At 58.1% G+C, this 20,187-nt stretch overlaps 4 protein-coding genes across 16 annotated transcripts in view; 3 read left to right on the forward strand and 1 right to left on the reverse strand.

The window, feature by feature from the left end:
- LOC110406955 (cysteine-rich tail protein 1-like) lies at positions 79-1,541 on the forward strand. The gene has a single exon (XM_021414076.1). It carries the CDS (start codon positions 324-326, stop codon positions 705-707), a length of 384 nt encoding a protein of 127 aa, XP_021269751.1. The 5' UTR covers positions 79-323; the 3' UTR covers positions 708-1,541.
- LOC110406953 (RING finger protein 224-like) lies at positions 6,607-8,245 on the forward strand. The gene is made up of 2 exons (XM_021414075.1): positions 6,607-6,739; positions 7,275-8,245. Exon 2 carries the CDS (start codon positions 7,276-7,278, stop codon positions 7,780-7,782), a length of 507 nt encoding a protein of 168 aa, XP_021269750.1. The 5' UTR covers positions 6,607-6,739; position 7,275; the 3' UTR covers positions 7,783-8,245.
- LRRC26 (leucine rich repeat containing 26) lies at positions 9,888-12,385 on the forward strand. The gene is given in 3 exon segments (XM_021414048.1): positions 9,888-9,995; positions 9,997-10,594; positions 11,309-12,385. Coding segments are annotated over 3 exon segments (963 nt in total). The 5' UTR covers positions 9,888-9,890; the 3' UTR covers positions 11,569-12,385.
- GRIN1 (glutamate ionotropic receptor NMDA type subunit 1) overlaps positions 12,532-20,187 on the reverse strand; it is a 32,477-nt gene continuing 24,821 nt past the window's right edge. For 3 of the 13 annotated variants that reach the window (XM_021414041.1, XM_021414036.1, XM_021414038.1), the window contains one exon: positions 19,357-19,936. In XM_021414041.1, the coding sequence (XP_021269716.1) occupies positions 19,607-19,936 (330 nt within the window). In that variant the 3' untranslated portion in view covers positions 19,357-19,606. Of the gene's footprint in view, positions 14,359-16,297; positions 17,328-19,356; positions 19,937-20,187 lie in introns of those variants that run through there. The other 10 variants (XM_021414044.1, XM_021414043.1, XM_021414042.1 and 7 more) reach the window with 7 other exon arrangements.

Below are 20,187 nucleotides of genomic sequence, written 5' to 3' on the forward strand. Positions count from 1 at the left end.
CTGTCCTCCCCCTTCCAACTCCCCCCTTCCTCCCAGACTTACCTTGCCGAAGCTCCCACCCTGCCTGCCCCCTCCTGCTCCCAGCACCCAGCCTGCCCCCATGGCCCTACCCAGGTGTCAGCCCCGCTGTCCTCCCACTCCGAGGGCCACACGAAAGGGTCACTTGTTGGGGTTCTGTGGGGCTACCAGGGAGGTGGGAGCACTCTGCTCTCCAGTGTCCCCACAGGTACCTACCCCCATGGTCCCCCTGTGCCCAGGCTTCATGGGGTCCCCATCTTGCAGGAGGTGGGGGCTGAACGCTGCCATAGGGAGGGGACGGGGACATGGATCGTGGCGTCACCCTGGAGAACCCCTATGCCAGCGTGAACATCCCGCGGTCCCAGTTCCAGCAGAGCTTCATCACTCGCTACCTGGAGGATGAGCCCGCGTCACCCACCGTCATCGCCAACCCCGCCGTCGTGCCCACGCACAGCGCGGAGGAGCAGGCGGGCAGCTGGGACCAGCAGCCCATGTCCACAGAGAAGTCCTGGTCCCGGCCCTACAACCCCTATGCCAGCATGAAGATGCCCAATGGGGAATCACCCAACTCCTTCTACACCGTCACCCTGGACAAGCCACCCAAGGGCCACGGGCATGAAGACGGCAGGAGGAGCGGCTGCCACAGGTGGTGCCCCTGCTGCAGAAAGTGCTGCTGTGTCGTCTCCTAAGGGGACAGGTGGGACATGCAGGGATGTGGCCACCTGGCCCGGGCACCCTGGTTTTGCTGCCCCATCGCCTGCCCTGGCTGCTGGGAGGTGGCATCGGCTGGTTTTCACCTATGAGCTGTGCAGCTAGATGCACCAGTGATGGACACTTGCCGCATCCTGAGAGCTCAGAGTGGAGCATGGGGCAGAAGGACGGACCCGCTCACCCAACAAAGGCCAAGGGACCCTGGGGACAATGTGTGCCAACGCAGATGCCACTGAGAAGTGCCCACGCGGGGGATGGTGCTGATCTTAGCTTCCCATTCTGCACTGGGTTGGGGAACCAGTGTGGAGGGGTCAGGGACATATCCCCAGCTGGGCTGGGGACACCCTGCCCTCCCCCTGCAGTGTCCCCATGCAGTGTCACAGAGTGCTGCAGCACTGAGCTCAGGGGGTACCACCCCTCCTCACCACGCTGCCTGCCTGCTTGAGGGAAGGAGTCAGGAGGGACAGGCAGACAAAGCACAGCCAAGTGCTGGCAGCACTCTGCAGCACAGTGTTGGCACAGTGAGGGTATTGGGGTGCCAGGACCCTTTGCTGTGCCATAGGAAGCTCCCAGTGCTGACTGCCATCCTCAGCCCTCTGCCACCGCTGGGCACCGAGTGGAGCGAGCTCCTTACAGCACTCCGGGGCAGCTGAGCGCTCGGGTTTGGGCTGTGGAACAAACCAGCCCTTGTCCTGGGGCAGCTGCGTAAGCACGCGTGGCAGGAACAGGGCAGGGGCCAGGAAAGAGCACGGGTGTGAGCGGATGACTTCAGCACGCCACAAATAAATGACAGCCACCTCTTGCCCTGCCAAGGTACGCCTCTTCCCTCTGCCCTCGCTTTTCCGGGATCCTCAAGTTACTTCTTGCTTCTCCAGCTGGGCTCTGTAGTGCGGTGTGGGGGACATGCAGTCCTCGCCTTTCCCAAAATGGGGTTTAACTCCTTCAGTGCTGGCTCAGCTCCCTATCTCACTGGTGCCAGCTCCCCACCAGTGTCCCCACACCTGGGTGCTGCCAGCACAGCCTGCTGCTGCCAGCCTGGGGACGGTGCCCAGTGCTTGGCCTGGCCCTGTGTTGTCCTGGCCCTTAGAAAGAGAGAACCCAGCTTTGTGGGGGGATAGGGAAGGGCTGGGATCCTGGCTGGGGCAGCTGGGGGCTAGGGGCCTTTGTGGCACTGCCTGGGCTGGCTGTGACCCCTGGGAGCCCACCAACACTGAGAGCCCACCACCGTGGGCGACCAACCCTATAGAAGCCCACCAGCACCAGCAGCCCACCATCCCTCAGGTTCCCACCACCCCTCGTTTCCCACCACTCCTCAGTTCCCATCACCCTGAGACCTCTGGGGCCAGAGAGGCAGAGGGTTGGGACAGGGCCCTGCCAGCTCGGCTCTTCAACCTGGCCCACATCCCATGCTGGTGGGTGCCAGAGGGTGTTGCCTCTTGCAGGGCGATGCTGGCAGGGACGTGGCTCCACGCACATCCTGCACAAGGAGCTCTTGTCTGGCCACTGGCAGTGCTGACATGGAGACAAGCAGCACTGAGACAGACACAAGCTGACCCACCCACTTGTGTTTGCTTTGTGGGCTCTCTGTTCTGGCTGCCAGCCCTTCCCCACCCCAGAGCCCACCCGCAACGTGGAGGTGGTGGCATGGTGGTGACACACAGTGCTCTCAGGGCCGACGTGTGGGGATGTGCCGTGGGGCAGGGCCCACTGCCCGCCAGCAGCACCATGTGTCACTGCTGCCCTTCGCTCCGTGTAACCTTGGGCTGATGACAAACACGGCGGCAGAGCGCTGCCTGCCAGCCCATGGGCAATGATTAAGCTGAAGGCAGTAGGAGGGCTGCGAGGAGTGGGTGGGAAGAGGAGAGCATGAGGATGGGCACTGGGATGGCCATGTGGGGCTTTGGGTGATGCTGGTGGTGGCCCCATGGGTGCTGCCCGTGTTCATGGGACCATGAATTCTATAGAATCACAGAACCATGCAATGGCTTGGGTTTGCAGGGACCTCAAGGAGCATCAGGTTCCAACTTGCTGCTGCAGGCAGGGTTGCCAACTGCTAGATCACGCACCAGGTCAGGCTGCCCAGGGCCCCTTCCACAGCCTTGAGCACCTCCAGGGATGGGACACCCACAGCCTCTTTGGGCAGACTATTCCAGCACCTCACCATCCTCTTGAAAAACTTCCTTCTGACAACTAATCTAAATCTTCCCTCTTTTAGTTTAAAACCATTCCCCCTTGTCCTTTCACTTATCTACCCATGTAAAAAGTTGACTTCCCTCCCGTTTATAATCTCCCTTTAAACACTGGAAGGCCGCAATGATGTCTCCCTGCAGCCTTCTCTTCTCCAGGCTGAACACCCCCAGCTCCTCTGCCTGTCTTCATAGGAGAGGTCCTCCTCTGAACCTACTCCAACAGCTTCACGTCTGTCCTGTGCTGAGGGCCCCAGAACTGGATGTAGTACTCCAGATGGGGCCTCACGAGGGCAGAGCAGAGGGAGACAATCCCTTCACCTGACAGCCACGACTTCTCTAATATGATGGAGTGCAGCTTGGCAACCACATCAGCCAGTTCCTTCAGGACCCTGGGATGCATGCCATCTGGCCTCGTGGACTTGTACGCATTCAGTCTCATGAGGCCGTGTTGGATTTGCTCTGCCCTTACAGTGGGGGGGAGTTTGCTCCCCCAGTTCCCACTTAGAAGTTCTGGGATGTGAGGTTCAGGGATGTGAGAGGTGTGAGAATCCTGGCTGCCAGTGAAGACAGAGGCAAAGAACTCATTGTGTCCCTCAGCCTTCTCCATGTCTATTGTGGCCAGTTCTCCTTTCCCATCTAGCAGAGGTACACTCTCTTTGGTCTGTCTCTTCTGACCTATGTACCTGTAGAATCCCTTGTTGTGTTTAACATCCCTCATCAAGTGCAATTCCATCTGCTCCTTGGCTTTCCTGGTCCCATCTCTGCATGTCCAGACAGTATCCCCATATTCTGCCCAGGTGACACGTGCTTGCTTCAACTGCCTGTACACTTCCTTATCCCTCAGTTTGACCGGCAGGTCCTTGCCAAGCCATGCTGGGTTCCTGCCTCCCCTACCTGCTTTCTTATTCTGAGGGATGGAGAGCTCTTGAGCTCTCAGAAGGGCATCCTTAAAGAGTATCCAGCTTTGCTCCACTCTTTTGTCTCTAAGGACTTCTTCCCAGGTGATCTTGCCCAGCAACTCCTTGCACAGCCTGAAGCTGGCTCTCCTGAGGTTCAGGGTTCTGACCCCACTCTTTGCCAGGCCCACATTCCTCAAGATCGTGAACTCAACCAGGGCATGGTCGCTTCACCCCATGCTGCCTCCCATCTTCATGTCTTTACCAACCTTCTCCACGTTGGTGAGCACCAGGTCCAGCAACGCTTCACCTCTGCTCAGTCTGTCCAATACCGGAACCAGAAAGCTATCACTGATGGACTCCAGGAGTCTCCTGGATCGCTTACAGCTCGCAGTGCTGTTTTCCCAGCAGATATCCAAGCGGTTGAAATCCCCCACCAGGACGAGAGCCTGTGAGCGTGACACTTCTTGAAGCTGAAGCAAGAAGGTTTTGGCAACAGGTTCCCCATGATCAGGCGGCCTGCAGTAGAGCCCGACCACCAGCTGTCCTGTACTGGGCTTGTCCCTAATCTTAGCCCACAGACTCTCCACCTGTTCCTGACTGTTTCTAAGAGGCAGCTCCTCACAGTCTGCCCACTTTGTAACATAGAGGGCAACTCCCCCACCCCTCCTACCTTGCTTATCCCTTTACAAAAGCTTATAGCCCTCAACGGTGGTATGCCAGTGATGTGAACCATCCCACCATGTTTCCACAACAGCAATAAGATCACAGTTTTCCAAGTGCACCACAGCTCCCAGCTCCTCCTACTTATTTCCCACGCTGCATGCGCTGGTACAGGGGCACTTCTCTATAGAAGCTGGGTGTTGGGGTGCTGGGTGCAGGGTAGGTGCTGCTGTCCCATGTGGGTGCGGTGTGGGTGGTGATGCGTGGCCCCAGCTCATCTGCACCAGACCTTTGCACTCTGCAGATTGGGCCTCTCCCTGTTCTGCAGTGCCAAAGGTCCCCGTGGATCCCGGGGACAGTTTGTAGCCGAGCACTGGGAACAGATAAGCACTTTTCCCACCCACTGGTTGCTGCTGATTGCCCCGTGCCTGGGTTTGGGTGTCTCCACAGGGCGCAGGGAGACAAGCTGGTTTCAGGCAGCGTGTCCCTTGGTGTGCCCATGTCACCCAAGGTTCTCCTTGCCCCAACGTGGCCCTGCCCACAGGTCCCACATGCCCCAGTTTGGAGGAATCACAGCAGGGCTGAGGCCGGAGGCACCTCCATGTCCACCTGGTCCTACCCCTGCTCCAGCACAGGGTGCCCAGCACCATGACCGAGTGGCTTCAGAGACCCCACAGCCCCTCTGTGCAGGCACTTATTGATGGGATCCCCCTGAGCCCCCCCTCCTTGCCAGCACTGGGACATGCAGGACACCCCCAGGCTGCCGGGCGCCCTGCCATGCCCGTGCAGATGGGTGTTGGATGGAGCACCCGGTGCCCATCTGTACACCCAGCGCTGCCCTGGCTGCCAGCATGGGGCTGTCACTCCTCACCTGGTTCCGGCAGTGGGAGCCCACCCGGGGGTGCTGCTGGGGACACTCAGGATACGGCCGCTGCGACCCCAAATCTGCGGTGCTGTCCTGCTCCCGAGCACGGGGGTCAGAGTCGGCCTTTTCTGCAGAGCCCCATGAGGCTCTCGGCCTCCAGCTCTACCCCCCTCATTCCCCCCCGGTTCTTGCGGCTGTGGCAGCGCGGGAACAGCGTGGGAACGCGCTCCTGCCTGCATTGCTGCCTGCTGCCCTCTCCTGCCGGCAGGCAGAAGTGCTGCGGGCTCCGGGCTGAGCTCTTCTCTTCCAGGATCCTGGTCTCTTCAAGTCTTCTGCTCTCCCTTCACGGCTGTGACACTGCTGCTGGCCCCAGTGTGGTGCAGGGAGTGTGGGGCCGAGGCTGCTACTACCCCTGGGCCAGGCATCAGCACGGACCCGGCAGGTGTCTCCGAGGGGCCAGGCTCTCCCCGCCAAGCCTGGTGATGAGCATTGTCCCTGGCAGAGCCGAGGACCCCAACACTGGAGCTCCAGCTGCAAGAGCAGGGACAGAGCAGCAGGGCACAAACGCGGCTTCAGTGGCTTTTCTGGGGGAACCAGCCCACCAGTGTCCCCGTGCTCCTGGACAGCACCAAGCATCCCTGAACTGCTGCCACCAGCAGAGCCGTTCTGTGCCACCTGCCCCTCCATGGTCAGCAAGGACACTGGAGACCAAGCACAGCTCCGGTGCCACACTCCTTCCCCACTCCTCTGCCAGCTCCTGAATTGCCCGGTTCACTCTTCCTCACCTGCCTGCTGGCTTTCCTCTTGCAGCCATCACCTCCAGGCACTGCACAGGGACCTCATCTGTCTGTATTGCCCTGCACGTGCAACCCACATGCCAGGCAGAAGCTGTGGTGCCCCTGTACCAGTCCCAGACCCTTGAGCCCAGCCCTTGCTGTCCTCACCCTTGGGTGACAGCTGTCCCATGCATGTCCCAGAGCATCCACAGGGCGACGGGAATTCTGCTGGCTGGCATCTGCCCAGATGTGCCTGGATGAGGATGGGGAAGACTTTGCTGCTGCGCAGGCACAGCCTATGTCCCCCAGAGTTTCAGCCTGGTCTCACAGAGACAGTTTCTCCTGCTAATGAGGTGGAGCAGGTGGATAATGAATGCTCCCAGGAAGAGAGACTGGGCTTCGATTTCAGAGGGCTTTGTTATCTGGACGCTTGTAACCCAATCTCCCAAGCTTGGCTTCCAGCAGCAGATGTGATACTCATCTGCCCCTGAAAAGTGAGCCTCTTCGCGCTGCACAGCAGCACAACCAGACCCAATGCTGCTCCCAGGACTGCCACAGCCCCCCGGGGTGGTGCAGCTCCTCTGCCACCTCCCCTGAAGACCTGGGGAGGAGAGCACGCAGGTAGGGATGGGGGACGGGAATGGAGGGAGAAGGGATGCCTGTGTGGAAATGATCAATGTCATCTTTAGAGAGGAAGTGGGATCCTGGTAGCCTCTGAGTGAGAGTTGCAAATGTGTTGAGATGATGTTGGACCTCTCAATTCCTCCCCATCAACCTGCACGCTCCCTGCTGCTGCCATTCACAGCATGGTGCTCCAGGGCTGGAGTGGAGTGGGGCTGTGGCATGGGCTGGCCCTCCAGGTGCAGCTTCCACCTCCTCCCCACCCCATGGTGCCCACTGACCCGCAGCCCCATGCAGGCTGCTGGGATCTGACCACTCCCAAACCCTCTGGGAGGGAAGGAGAATTCAGCACAGCTCATGGTAGGGACACTGGTTGGCACCAGGATAGTGCAACCCCATGGATGAGGGCACCCCAGGGCCCCAGGAACCCACAGCCACCCCAACTGCATGGAGCTGGTCTCTGCACTATGGCTACATGCTGATGTCCTCTCCCCCAGCTTTGGGACTGACACATTTTCACCTCCCTCCTCTCCAGCATGTCCCAGGCCAGTGGTAGCCCCCATGCAGAGGATGGGGGGCCATGCACCGAGGCGCACGCACGCACCCTGAGCCGAGGCAGCCAGAAGCTTGAGTGCATCATCTGCTACTCCTCATATGACCTGTGTGGCCGGCTGCCACGCCGACTCTACTGCGGCCATACCTTCTGCCAGGCCTGCCTTAAGCGTCTGGATGCTGTCGCCAATGAGCAGCGCTGGATCCCCTGCCCACAGTGCCGCCAAAATACTCCCACACCGCGCGGCGGTGTCACCATGCTCGACCTCGACCTGGCCACTTTCCTCCTCGTCAAGGCTGACAAGGAGCATCCTCGGGCAGCTGCACGCTCCCTGCCAGACGTGGCCACCAAGGGCTCATGCAAGGAGCTGCCGGTCACACAGCAGCCACTGGGGCTGTGCCAAGACGCAGCGCCCCGGGCGCCGTTCCCACACCGTGGCTGCTGCCGGCCATGCATCTGCTGTGGGGTGACAGCAGCTTTCGAGAGCTGAATGTGGAGACCTGCGGACAGCAGTGTTTGGTGGAGCGAAGCACATCATCCTGTGCCCCCATGCTGAGCTCCTGGGGTGCTGTCTGGGTCACATTTTGGGGATCCCCATACCACACCCCAGACTCATTGTATATGGCAGTGGTGGGGTTGTCCTAGTAGCCTAGGAAGGGCTCCAGCTTGCTCGGGGCCTGTTTCCTATCCTGATGGGATTTGGGCAGCAATAGGGGAGGATGAGGATGCTCCCATCCTTCATCCTGCTGACTGACCCCTCTGACAACTCCAAACCTGCTCCAGCCATCGCAGATGCCCCAGAGCCTGGCAGTGCAACTTCTCCGTGCATGGAGCTCTGCAGTGGGGACACCTTCACCAAGGCAGGGGGCACGGGAGCCTGGCACAATGCAGTGACTCAGGGATGCTCCAGGGAGTGTCCCTGACCCCGAAGATCCCAAGTCCATTAAACACATCCTGAGATGCCGGTGTTGGTTGTATTTTTTGTTCAGCCTCATGCTAGCCCTGGGCAAGCCTTACCCCTGGGGCAGGGAACAGTGACTTGCTTTGCCCAATTGGTTTTCTTTGCTTGCTCTGTTTGTCATTTGCATGAGAAATATGGGGCACTGGGGCAGCTGGACAGTTAAAATTGAGGATGACATTGTTATTGGGGCTCTTTGCATTGATCTGGCCTCCAACTGCTGTGCTCTAGCACAGTGTGGGCTTAGCAGATGCCGGATGTGGAGGTCTAGGGTGCACCAGGGAGATGTTAATGCAGCTCCTGAGGAGGACTGGGAGGACTGGGGCTTCCTCTGAGTCCAGTTTCTGTATCCATTTCCATGTGGTTGATGAGCTCTTACAGCATCCCAGTGCCAGGCACCATGGTGGCGGCACCGCTGGGGCGCAGGACCCGCTGCTGGAGATGTGTCTTGGCACTTGTCACCAGGGTGCGCTGCAGAGTGGCAGTGAGAGGAGAGCTCTGAGATGCTTCTCAGCTTCAACAGGCTCCTGAACACAATAGCTGGAAACGACCTCACAATCTTTTTCTTGATGATTTTTGCACCTCGGTGCATTGGGTGATGCACCTCTGAGTGCACTGGGTCCCTGAAAACTCAGATCCCCACCCATCCTAGTGGATGCTGTGGGTGAGTGCGTGCTGCAGGGCCCTGTGGAGCGTGGCTGTGCCCTACCCAGGCTGGGCTGGGCTGGGCTGGAAGATTCCTCTGAATTATTTCCAGATGGGGATTAATGCAGCACATTGAGTTTGCTGCAGGGTAGATAAACAAACCAAAGCTCCTCTGGAGGTTATTAATAAACCGGTCTGCCTGCCGCTGCTGTCCCGGATCTGGGAACATCCCGGACCTGGCTGGGGATGCAGGTTCTGCAGAGGTGGCAGGAGGTCCCCTGGGTTCCCAATGGCAAAGGAGCCATGAGGACATCTCCAATACATTGCCATCATGGGTGGCATGAGGTCCCCTGGTTCCCTGGGGTTCCCTGGGTCCTTGACAGGAACCAAGGTGTGGGGAGCAATAACCTCCCTCCTGCAGCACCTGCTGTGCGGCTTTGAAACCAGAGTAGGTGTAAACAGGAAACAGGGTGGGGGCAGACTTTGAGCCCTCCGGTGCCAGCACTGCCATGCTGAGGCCAGGACGAACACGTTCCAAGTGGCAGCAGCCTAGCACAACCACCTCCCTCGTGCCACCTCGGGTGGGGGTGACATCCCAGCCCTCCTAACCCTGCCCTGGCTGCCAGTCCCCTGCCAGGGGAAGCAGAGCCCAGCCAAGGGCTCCCCCCTGGGGACACCTGGCAGGACCTCTGCCGATGACATGACTGACGCTTTGTTCCATTCTTGCCAGAGACAGTGCCCTGGGCTCTCTGTGCCTATTGTGGGCATGATGGAGGCCAGAAGATCATATTTTCCCCCTCCCCAGCCTGCAGTGCACACAAGCAGTTAATCATGGGCAGCACAGAGCTGGCTGCTTACCTGGCTGGAGCAGTGCCTGGCAATGGGAGGGGTGAGGGCACAGCCGCACCTTGCCAGGGCAAGCATCACTGCAAAAATATTTGCTAAGAAAAGTGCAGCTCCACCCCAAGGAGTGCACGGCGTGCAGTGGGGAATGCATGCAGCTACCGGGAGCTGGGCGCATCCAGATGCTCGCTGCGCCCAAGGGTGCCAGGAAGGGACGTGTGGCTTGGCAAGGCGAGGGGTGCTGGGCACCCTGCCCTGGGGGCAACCCCAATGCCAGGGACTGGGGAGCCCTCACCACGTGAGTGGGCAGCCATGGGCGGATGGAGGGGTCCTGGCATGCTGCTGGCCCTACTGCTCCTCCTGTGCCCGCTGCCCACGCCAGCGTGTCCCCACACCTGCTACTGCTGGGCAGGGGAAGTGGACTGCCGCCAGCGTGCCCTGCATGAGGTTCCGCTGCTCCTGCCCACCAATGCCAGCACCCTCTGGCTCGGCTACAACCTCATCGCCGTACTCGGGGCCCGTGCCTTCCCCTCCCTGCCGGTGCTGCTGCGGCTCAGCCTGCCCCATAATGGCTTGGAGAAGATCCACCGGCAGGCACTGCTGGGGCTCGGGGCGCTGCGGGAGCTGGACCTCAGTGACAACTACCTGACTGTGCTGAGCCCTGAGACATTCCTGCCCCTCACCAGCCTGGCTACACTCAACTTGGGCTACAATAGGCTGGAAGAGTTGGAGGCAGGGGTGCCGCGTGCCTTGCCCCAGCTCCAAGTGATCTTTCTGAACGGGAACCCCTGGCTGTGCTCCTGCAGCATCCTGCCCCTCTGGCGCTGGCTGGGACACAACAGGGAAAAAGTACCAGGTGAGTGCCCAGGGGAATGTATCCCCAAGCCCCCACTTGCTCCATCCTCGCTTGGGCTCCACATCAGCTGCCAGGCTGCGGGTACAGGGTTTGGGGTCCCTGGAGGTGCCAGCCCCACTCGTGTGGATTTGTTCTCAGGTCTGGTTCCTGGTAGCTGCTCCTTGGTCACCAGCAGGGACTGCCCAGAGAGGTGGAGTGGGCATTGGCACCCAGCACTGTCCCTTGCAGTCCTGCCAGAGGGAGGGCAAGGATGGGCAATGGGAACCTGTGGGGTGGGCATCACACATGACTTGACCGAGGCTCAATGCCTTCAGACCCTTCCCTATTGCTTTGTTGACTGTGGGTCTGATCTACTGTTCAGGCCTCTCCTCCCACTCCTTCCCTTCCACTTGCACTGGTGGGGCTTTCCGTGCCAACTCCAGGCTGCCTGCTCACCGCTGCCCCCAAGGAGCCAGCCTCCACCCTGTCTGACTCATCCTGCCCAGCTCTGTGCCCACCTCCCCATCCCATCCAACTCCCTGGGGTAAAGGACAAGGATGAGTGTGGGACCCTTCTCACTCCCTTTCTTTGAGCCCTGCTCTGTGCCTCTTTGACCAGCCTGACCCCGCAGTCTGTCATCCTGCCCTCGTCCCCTGTGTCCCACACAGCCCTGCTGTCCCACTTGCCTTGTCCCAGCAGCCTCATGTGCCCACCACCACTGCTTCTCTCTTCCAGAGAGGAGTTCCCTCCAGTGCATGTTCCCAGAATCGCTGAACACATACCCAATCATGGCCTTTGGGAATGATTCCTTCCGGCAGTGTCAGAAGGTCCCGCTGTCAGCCCAGCACTACGCTGCCTTCCTGCTCATCGGGCCCTTCTCCTTCCTGGCCAGCATCTTCTGCTGCACCTTGATGGGCTCCATCGTGGTCATTTATCAGCAACTACGTAAGGATCCCCAAACCCGGAGGAGACCCCTCAGCAGTGGCGGTCACTGAGTCAGTGCCACCAGGGGCTGAGGTGACTTTCTGCTAATCCTTTTCCCCTGGCTCACCCACATTTCTCCCTTTGAGTGCATTTCAGTGTGCCCATTTACCTCCTCGTGCCTTTTGATGCAGCCAGCACCCTCCACCCAGCACTCAGTGACTCTCAGCAATCCTTTACATCCCCCCTGACACATTGTTTGGTTTTTGGTGCATCCACATGCCCTCTGTTTGGCTTTATGTGTGCCCCAGAGCTCTCCATGGGCCTTTCTGTGTGCTTGAGGATCTCTTGGGTGCTTTTGGGGCACCCCAGAGCCTCCATCTATGTGGCAGATAGAAGCAGAATCATACAATCATAGAACCATTTGAGCTGGAAGGGATCTTTAAGGTCATTTGGTCCAACTCCCCTGCAATGAACAGGGACAGCTACAGCTCCATCAGGTGCTCAGAGAGTCCCATCCAGCCTGACCCCGAATGTCTGCAGGAACGGGGCATCCACCACCTCTGGGCTGCCTATGCCAGTGCTTCACTACTCTTATTGTAGAAAATCTTTTTTCTTATATCCAAAAGTACAACTGGAATGAGGGGGGCAACTCTCACAAAGGAGAAGCAGCCCCTTTGATATGAATTCCTATGCGCTGCAAGGCAATGCAAGCCACGATGAGATGGCTATGAACATCAACCTTGCCCCACTAGCTCCAGTGGCATAGAAATGATCTCCTGTCCGTGTAAGAGCTGTGGGACAAGCCAGGGATGTGGCCAATGCATCCTTCAGCAAGCTTTTGGCAGAGGTTAAATAAATCACACAGAGAATAAACTGAATGTCACCTCAGCTGTGGCCTGCTCTCATTTTTATTGGCAAGACAGAGACCAGCGTGTGTGCGTGTAGGGCTCCCTGGGAAGGTCTGGGCTTCCCATGAGGAGCTAGGACCTCGCCTGCCATCCTCCATGGTCACCCAGGCTCCCTGGGTGACCCAAGGGCACAGCCATCCTTCCTGGGGGCTCAAATCATTGTGGCCACTGGCTGGGAACATCGGGACAAATTTCAAGCCCTGAAGAAGATAGAGAGGCAAAACTGGAAGGGAATGATGTCACCAGTGATGTCACAACCTTCTTGGGGGTTGTATGACATCGCAAAGGAAAACACTTGGAGGGAAAGGGCATGTGGGGTTGCTGCTATGCCCTTCACTCTGCTTGGCTCCATGTTGGGCGTGAGGATGAGGTCCTGCAGCAGCTGGTGAGATGGCTGCTGTCACCATCCGGGGGTGGCAAGAAAAATATGTCCCAGCAGTCTTGATCCAATTTCCATCTGGATGGAGGTGGGTGCAAGCCAGTTTGCATGGTGCTGGTTTTTGGTTTCAGCCTGCATCTGTCCCCACAATCTCCAACCATCCTGGCATTCCGGAATAGGAATGCCTCGCTCCTCCCGGCCCTCCCTGCAGCTCCCAGCCATCTCCCTGCTCCATCCCTCCCTGTCCCCCCACCTTTTGCTGTGAGCCCTGCAGCAGTGCTGGGTGAGGCTCTGATTCAGCATGGGGTTTCCTGCCAGCTCTGCGGAGAGGCAGAAACAGATGGAGGCACACGACGCGGCAATAAACCACTCCACAATCCAGTCTAGACTTTACTGAGCTCTTGAAAAAACTTGGTATCAATGTTACACTGACGTATAAAGTCGAATGGGCCTGATTTCTCAGCTGGAGTGAGATGAACTTAATGGAGCCACTGCAGTCAGTGGGACAATGCTCACAGACCCCAGCTGCCACCCAAAAATCTTGCTGGCCCTGTCTGCCACACCTGCTCAGCTGGGGCAAGGAGAAGGTGGTTCTCACTACGGGGGCTTGGTACCACGTTGCAGGTGGGTTTTCTGCCCTCGCTGCTCATGCACACTCTGCAGGCACTCATCCCCGGCCTGGGTGGTGTTTCCTGGGTGCTGGGGTGCCCATAACTGCTTGAAGCACCAGCCTGTAGGCGCTTGGAGCATGGGGAGGAGTGGCTCTGGGCAATCTCGTTTAGTTGCTCCCTCCTGAGCTGGCACCCGGTTTGCCTTGTTTGTCTCCTGGCCAGGTCAGCTACAGTGTGAGAGTTATGTGCTGGCCACAGCCATGCTCTGGGAATGCCTTGTGTGTAGATATGGGGAGCCAGGATCTTGGCTGGAAGCTCCAGAGCACCACATTTGGTCGTACCATGGGCTTTGAGCAGAGGCTGATGGAGGGGAGCGGGTGTTCATCCCCTGACCAGGAGAAGCATGCACGTCTCCCAGCTCTGCTGTGCTGGTGGTAGATCACAGCACAGCAGCAGCACATTCCCAGCCACTCCATGAGCACATCTCTGGGATCTGAGAGAACCCAGAGCCTGCGAAGCCAAGCACATGGCTGCAGCCCAGCGCTGGCTCTTCCCTGTCACCACGGGACAGCAGGCACCACGTGCCTTCCAAGTCCTTTCCCCTCGCACGCAGCCAGTCAGTGGCATTACTGATCAACAACAGCACTGGTTGGGAGCAGTTATCTCTGTACAGTGAAGTCCAAACCCTGTCCTGGTTCTGCCATGCATTCTGGGGCATGAGTATGGCAGCAGGCCTAGGGAGGGAGGGAGATATACAATGAAGTCACCGTGTATGGATGAAGGATGCTTTACTCCCATCTCACCCTGAAGAACCCATCAGTGTCCCTTGAGAGGCAGTCCTGGCTGTGCCTTCCTGCTGTGCCGGGCAAGGACTGATGGCCCTTGGGGAGAAGGTCACACCACAGTGCTGACGGAGGGGTCGGAGAGGTTGAGCTGGCCAGTGATGTCAGTGGGATGGTATTGCTGCAACACACAAATAGACAGACAGAGAGAGAGAAGTGTTAGGCAGCTCTGGCACTCACCCCCGCATCTCCTCGCACCTCCTGTGTCTCTATGGGATATCTCTGGGGGTGATGCAACGGCCCCAAATCTGCTCGTGGCTGAGGTCTCCTGCCCACCGTGTTCTGCTGGCCTTGTGCAGAGGTCCTTGCAGACACTCTCTATGCACCCTATGGCCAGACGGGGAGGACACCAAGGGGCATGGCGTGGTGCCTGGCACCTGCGGAGCCAGCCCGTCCCCACTTAGGGACAGCCACAAGAACAAGCTGTGACCTGCCAGCCCGGCCCATGGCTGAGCCTGTGGCTGCAGGGCCTGGCCGGCGGCAGCTCAAGCTGTGCTTTGAGGCCAGGGCGGTGCACCTCCTTGCCTGAGTGCCTCTGCTCTGCCTACCCTTCTGTGCAGGTGAGGAGCTGTGCTGTGCGGTTGATTGGCGATGAGCTGTAGCGTCACTTGCTAATGTGGAAGTGCAGCCTGTGCAGGAGATGTGGCCTGGATTTGGGGTTCTGCGCTCCTTGCAGCGGGGTGCTCAGCCAACATCCCTGGGAGAGACCTCCCCAGCTGCACCCTCACCAGCAGGGAGAGCGGAAACACCCCTCCAACAGCCAAAAAAAAAAAAAAGCCCTCCTCTCCAGGCAGGGGCTTGCAAATGAGCAGCTGATTCCTCCCTGCTTCCTTCATACATTTTTCCTCTCCTTCTCCTAGCTCCAAGCCCTGAGTGGGTGGGTGGCACCGACGCAGAGCGGTGACACTGACCCCTCCATCGCGCTTCTCTGGGGACCTAATGAGGTGCCGGGGCAGGAGGAGGTCCTGGTGGGTCTCATGTGCTGCTGTGTGAGCCCTCTCCATGGACATTCATCACACTACCTAGAAGGGCTGCCGGTGTGCTGGGCTCCCATGGGCTCCTTGGTCTTTAGAAGGATTTCACAGGACTTAGTGCATCCTGCATTTGTTGGTGGCAACTGTGGCCCCTGTGCCTCTGCTGGTGGCTCTGGCACTGTGGCTACCCTGTGTAGGGTGGTCTGGAGGCCCCTAGAGCACGGCGTGGGCTGTTCAGGGTTCCCCTGCTAAGTTTGGAGCTTCACAAGGACCCCACTGGGGAGCAGCTGGGGTGGGGGCCGGAGCTAGCACGGTCCCGTCCCTGTGGTGCACGTGGTGGGGAACATCTCTTGGGATGGCTCATCCATGCAGGGCACCAACAGCTATCAAAATGGAGCCTCTAAGAACTCCCTCGTTGCTCTGCCAAGTGGCAACACCTTGGCCATCCCCTGGAGGTGCTGATCTGCCAGTCTGCTCTGCCACCCTGGGGAGCTTTCTGTGGCATTCTGCTGGTCTGCCAAAACCACACCTCTTCTAAAGGAGTACAGCCAAAACCTCAGCTGCCATAGCAAAGCTGATGGGATGGGACCGGAGCCCCACCAGGAGGAAAAGGCTTGGAGAGGGGAGAGGCAGGGCAGGCACCCACAGGAGACGATGCCAGCCTCAGCCGGAGGAAGAGCTCCGGATAAAAAAAGCATACGGGCAGAAGAAAAGGTCCTTTGTTAAATACCCTGACGCAACCAGGAAAAAAGCAGTGTGATGTGAGTGCGTGTGCCTCGGTGCACGTGGACGTGGGGCAGCAAGGGGGGGGCCCAGCGGGGCAGGATGGGACGGGGTGCTCTGCCCTCTCTGCACAGCTCCGGGGGACCCTGACGTCACCAAGCGACCTGGGGAGCCTGGCAGGAGAACTGTGATACAGAGCGGGGCTTTGGGTTGAAAGCATATCTCCTCCAATCACAGAGTTATCACAGGGTAACATTCGCGTTTACTTTTTTTTTTTTTGTGTAGAGTTCATGCATGCAGTTTTTAATAATAAAAAAAAAAAAAGAAAAAGAAAAAGGAAAAGGCAAAAAAAAAGCAAGAAAATCATAATATCAAAACTATGTTAAAGTAGAACTAATGCTAGAAGCACATATCAGTAATTTAGGGTAAATGACGTTACAGGGATGGTGCAATTATCCCCAAACCAAACATTATAAAGCCAAGAAATTAATTAATATTAACTGCAGAAGAGACTCAAACATGTTAAGGTATGGAAGTGAAGTGAAGGCACCAAAAACTTTAAATGACATCAGGAAGAAAATATAGACAAGAAATTAATATGTCTTTAAAAATGACTTCAATCTAATCTGGGCTCACATGGCAGACCCTGGCTGGTGGAAGATTTTCTGGAAGAATTTGGGGTTTCTCTCTTTTTTTTTTTTTTCAATTAAAAATTAGCATTCCCGCTAAATGCAATCTTGCTGTAGAAAATGTCAACTTTCCTTTAAAAAAAAACAGTTGTCTTTGGCCTACGTATGGTTGTTCGGGGCCAAAAGCTAGGTTCTTTTTCAGCCAAAAAGCACTTGGTTTTGGGATGGCTGATCTCTCACTGAAAAGGTGACCTTTTCCATGTACTCCCTCCATCCTCGACCAGTTCTGGCATCGTCCCCACGCCCGCAGGGCCCTCGCTTGGCGGTGGCGTGGGACGTGTGCTGTGCTGTGCCTGGGGGCCCGCGGGCTGGCAGTGGGGCTGTGGGGGCTGATGACGTCTGCAGTGGGGGCTAAGGGATCTGTGCGTCTCGGTACGTGTCTGTACGAAATGTGCCGGCTCGGAAGGTGTCTGTGTGGTTTATGCGTCTCACATGGCTTCTGTGGGGTTGCGGTAGCGTGGGTGGCTGCGATGGATGGCAGTACATCAGCTCTGCGAGTGCTATTCGAGTTGCAGGAGCTGCCTATGGGGAACACATGCATCTCCTCCTGGGGCGGTGGGGATGATGTGCCGCGGAGAGGCTGTGCAGCTCGGGTGATGGTGGGCGCTAGGACGTTCAGAGTGGGGTGGCAGCTTCCCGGGGCTGTCTTGGCTCCATGGTGCCAGCCTGTCTCTCTGGCACTCCTGAGGGACCATTCTGCAGGGCTGCAGAGCAGAATCCATTTTTAAAACTCCCGACAACGAAAAGGGAAGAAACAAGGCCACCAGGTTTGCTAGCCAGGAGAGCCCATGGGGCCGGGGTCAGCCTGGCCTTCCAGCCCCATGGGCTCTCCAGCTTCACCCAGCTGAGACCTGGTGCGGGCCCGCGGCTCTGCCAAGCATCATCATAGAGCACCTCACTGCTTTCTCATCTTTACAAGGACCCCAGACGACGTGACCCCGCATGCTATGACCTTGTGGGGTCTTCCACAGCAGGAGGGCTTTGGGGTCTCTGAGCCAGGGCTGCTGCATGGAAGCTCTGGGCACCAGATGGCAAGCTGAGGCACGAGCTGGTGACAGCACCCTCCCACTGATCGCTCGCCCCATGGAGCAAAGCAGCAGGCCTGCCCCACATCGCCACAAAGCTTGCTCCGTTGCTCCCGCCTTGGCCTGCTAGCCTTGGCCTTGGGCCTGCTTGGGTGAGATCTTGGTCCTGCTGGCCTCTTGGTAGCCCAGCTAGCTTGATGCCCTTGGGAATATGTCCTGGAGCCCTGGCCATGGCACGCCATGGTATGCAGATTGTTTTAATGGGCTTCCAGACAGCACGGCCTCCATGCCTATAGCTGCCCCACAGCTGCAGCTGCCACCAGAGTGGTGGCCATCATCTGGAGCCTCTGGTGTAAAGGCCCCAGGCCCTGGCCAGCTTAGGGTGCTCCTACCAGAGGGTGCCAGGGTGGCATGGGGCTGTGAATGCTGCACCATGAGCAGGATCAGGCCCAGGATTGCTGGAAAGGAAGTGAGGCGATGGAGGAGGTACTGGGGTGCCTCACTGATCCGGGGGAGTGGGCAGGCGTCAGCCCCTGGCACCTGGGGAAGGGCACAACCATAGCCAGGGCATGGGATCACCTCTCCTGGCACTGGCCAGCTGCCTGCAAAGGGCACAGGTTTCCCCAGGCTTCCACTTTGTTGTGATGTTTCCTGGCCTGGCTCTCCTAGGCCACGACCCCTTGGCTTTCTGAACCTTGGAGACAATAAAATATGGGGTTTGCTCCAAACACCCTGAGGGCCTTCCTGCAGGTTTTTCTCCCCACCCATCCCTCCTCCTCCTGGCTCTTCTCACTCCCCACCTTCTCCCCATGGCACCACCCGCCCCACCTCTGCCTCCTGTCCCCTGGTCGGGGTCTGGCCACCCAGAGCCTCCTCCAACCATCCTCATCCTGAGGATGCACAGGGGTCTGGTTCTGGGGCACTGAGATGTTGGGGCACCACCAGGGCAAGAATCCACTCCAGGAGTGTGGTGAATGAAGGAGGGGACAGGGATGCTCGACTTCCCTGTTGGGTATGGGGACAAACAAGGAAAGCAAGGAGAGCATGAGATCCCCAAGGAGTGCTTTGTGCGAGACGGTGGCAGCTGAGCCTGGAAGGGGGCTCAGCTGTCCCTGGGGCCATTTCTCAGGGTGCTGGGGACGGAGCCTGCCCTGGTGCCAAACGCAGCCACTTCCATGCAGCGCCGTGGCTGGAGAACCCCTGCAACATCGCACGCCGCTCCCCCCCACCAGCCTGCTGCCGTCCCCCCATCCCTGCCGTGCACCACGGGGACATCGCTGGCAGCAGCCAAGCGGCCCAGGGAGCAGATTTCGGGCAACGCCCGCGTCCACACAAGACAACAGAGTAGCCACAGTGCAGAGTGTTGTAGGACAGACGGCAACATGCAGAAGGACACCGGCTCAGTCCGACAGACCAACAGCCCAACCTGACGCTGGCGTGCCTGAAGCTCCAGCATGAGCAGACACGTTTGCACAGTGGGGAACAGCTGGCTTTAAAGGCAGCTATTTGGGAACGTTCTCTGGTTACATGCGACCAGCAGCTCCGTGAGGTGGAAAGCCCAAGTTTGAAGCAGGCTGGGTCTGTAACGACCTCCCATGCCTCCTCTTTGCTAGAGCAGCTTGGATGCTGCCGCCGATAACCAGAGAGAGCTGTCACTGCGCCGAGTGCTACGTCCCGAATGCTAATAGTCACAAACAAAAATCACATGTAGAGAATGCGACACGCATGGCTCTTGGTGAGGTGACACGGTGCCCAAATTAAATCGGGGTGATCGTTTTTAGGCATACAATGACAAACAGGTACAGGAACACTCAGGAACAGAAAAAAAAGTAAAATGTCATTGGTTTCAAGAGGTCAGCACCGGTACGGTGAGCAAAGCACAGAGAGGAACATCAGAAATCATCCAGGCAAAAAGAAAACGGAAACGAAACAAAAACTCGGTTGCATCTCCCAACTCATCACAGGACTCCAAAGCACCTCCTGCCTGCCCTCCAGGATCCCAGCATCCTCAAGGAACACGGGATGACTGACTGACTCACTGACTGACTGACTGGTGACGAACATGAGCTATGCATGTACACTGGCAGCTTCGGGATGGGTGTGTGGCAGTCGATGGGATGGCAGAAGAGAGAAAGAGAGAGAAAGAGAGAGGGCAGAATTGTTCTTCTTCCTCTTACCGTATCCTTGGAGGACCTACGTCTCTTGAAGCTGGAGGCCAGGGTGGAGGTGATGGACCTAAAAGTGGCTTTCTTTTTAGGGTCAGGTTCTGCTCTACCACTTTTTCTATCCTAAAATGAATATGTATAAGCGATTAGATCTCTAGTGTGCTGTTGGAAACGCTAAATCTACTTGAATACTGCCCCGTGTCATGTCCTTCATTTGGGTGAGCACGCTACCGGAGATGTCACTCCCAGTCCTCCAAGGGCCTCTGTGACCCGCAGGCACAGCGCGGCCGCCTCGCTGCTACGGCTACGGGGCCGGCCTCGCGTCCGCAGCGCTGGAAACCCCTCTGGGAGCAGCCCTGCATCTCCTGGGCGTC

Source organism: Numida meleagris, chromosome 16 (assembly GCF_002078875.1).
Source record: "Numida meleagris isolate 19003 breed g44 Domestic line chromosome 16, NumMel1.0, whole genome shotgun sequence".
NCBI classification, from domain to species: Eukaryota; Metazoa; Chordata; class Aves; order Galliformes; family Numididae; genus Numida; species Numida meleagris.

Bases quoted from the DNA above. Each gene is read 5' to 3' on its own strand.
- LOC110406955 (XM_021414076.1), top strand. From the start codon at position 324: ATGGATCGTGGCGTCACCCTGGAGAACCCCTATGCCAGCGTGAACATC.
- LOC110406953 (XM_021414075.1), top strand. From the start codon at position 7,276: ATGTCCCAGGCCAGTGGTAGCCCCCATGCAGAGGATGGGGGGCCATGC.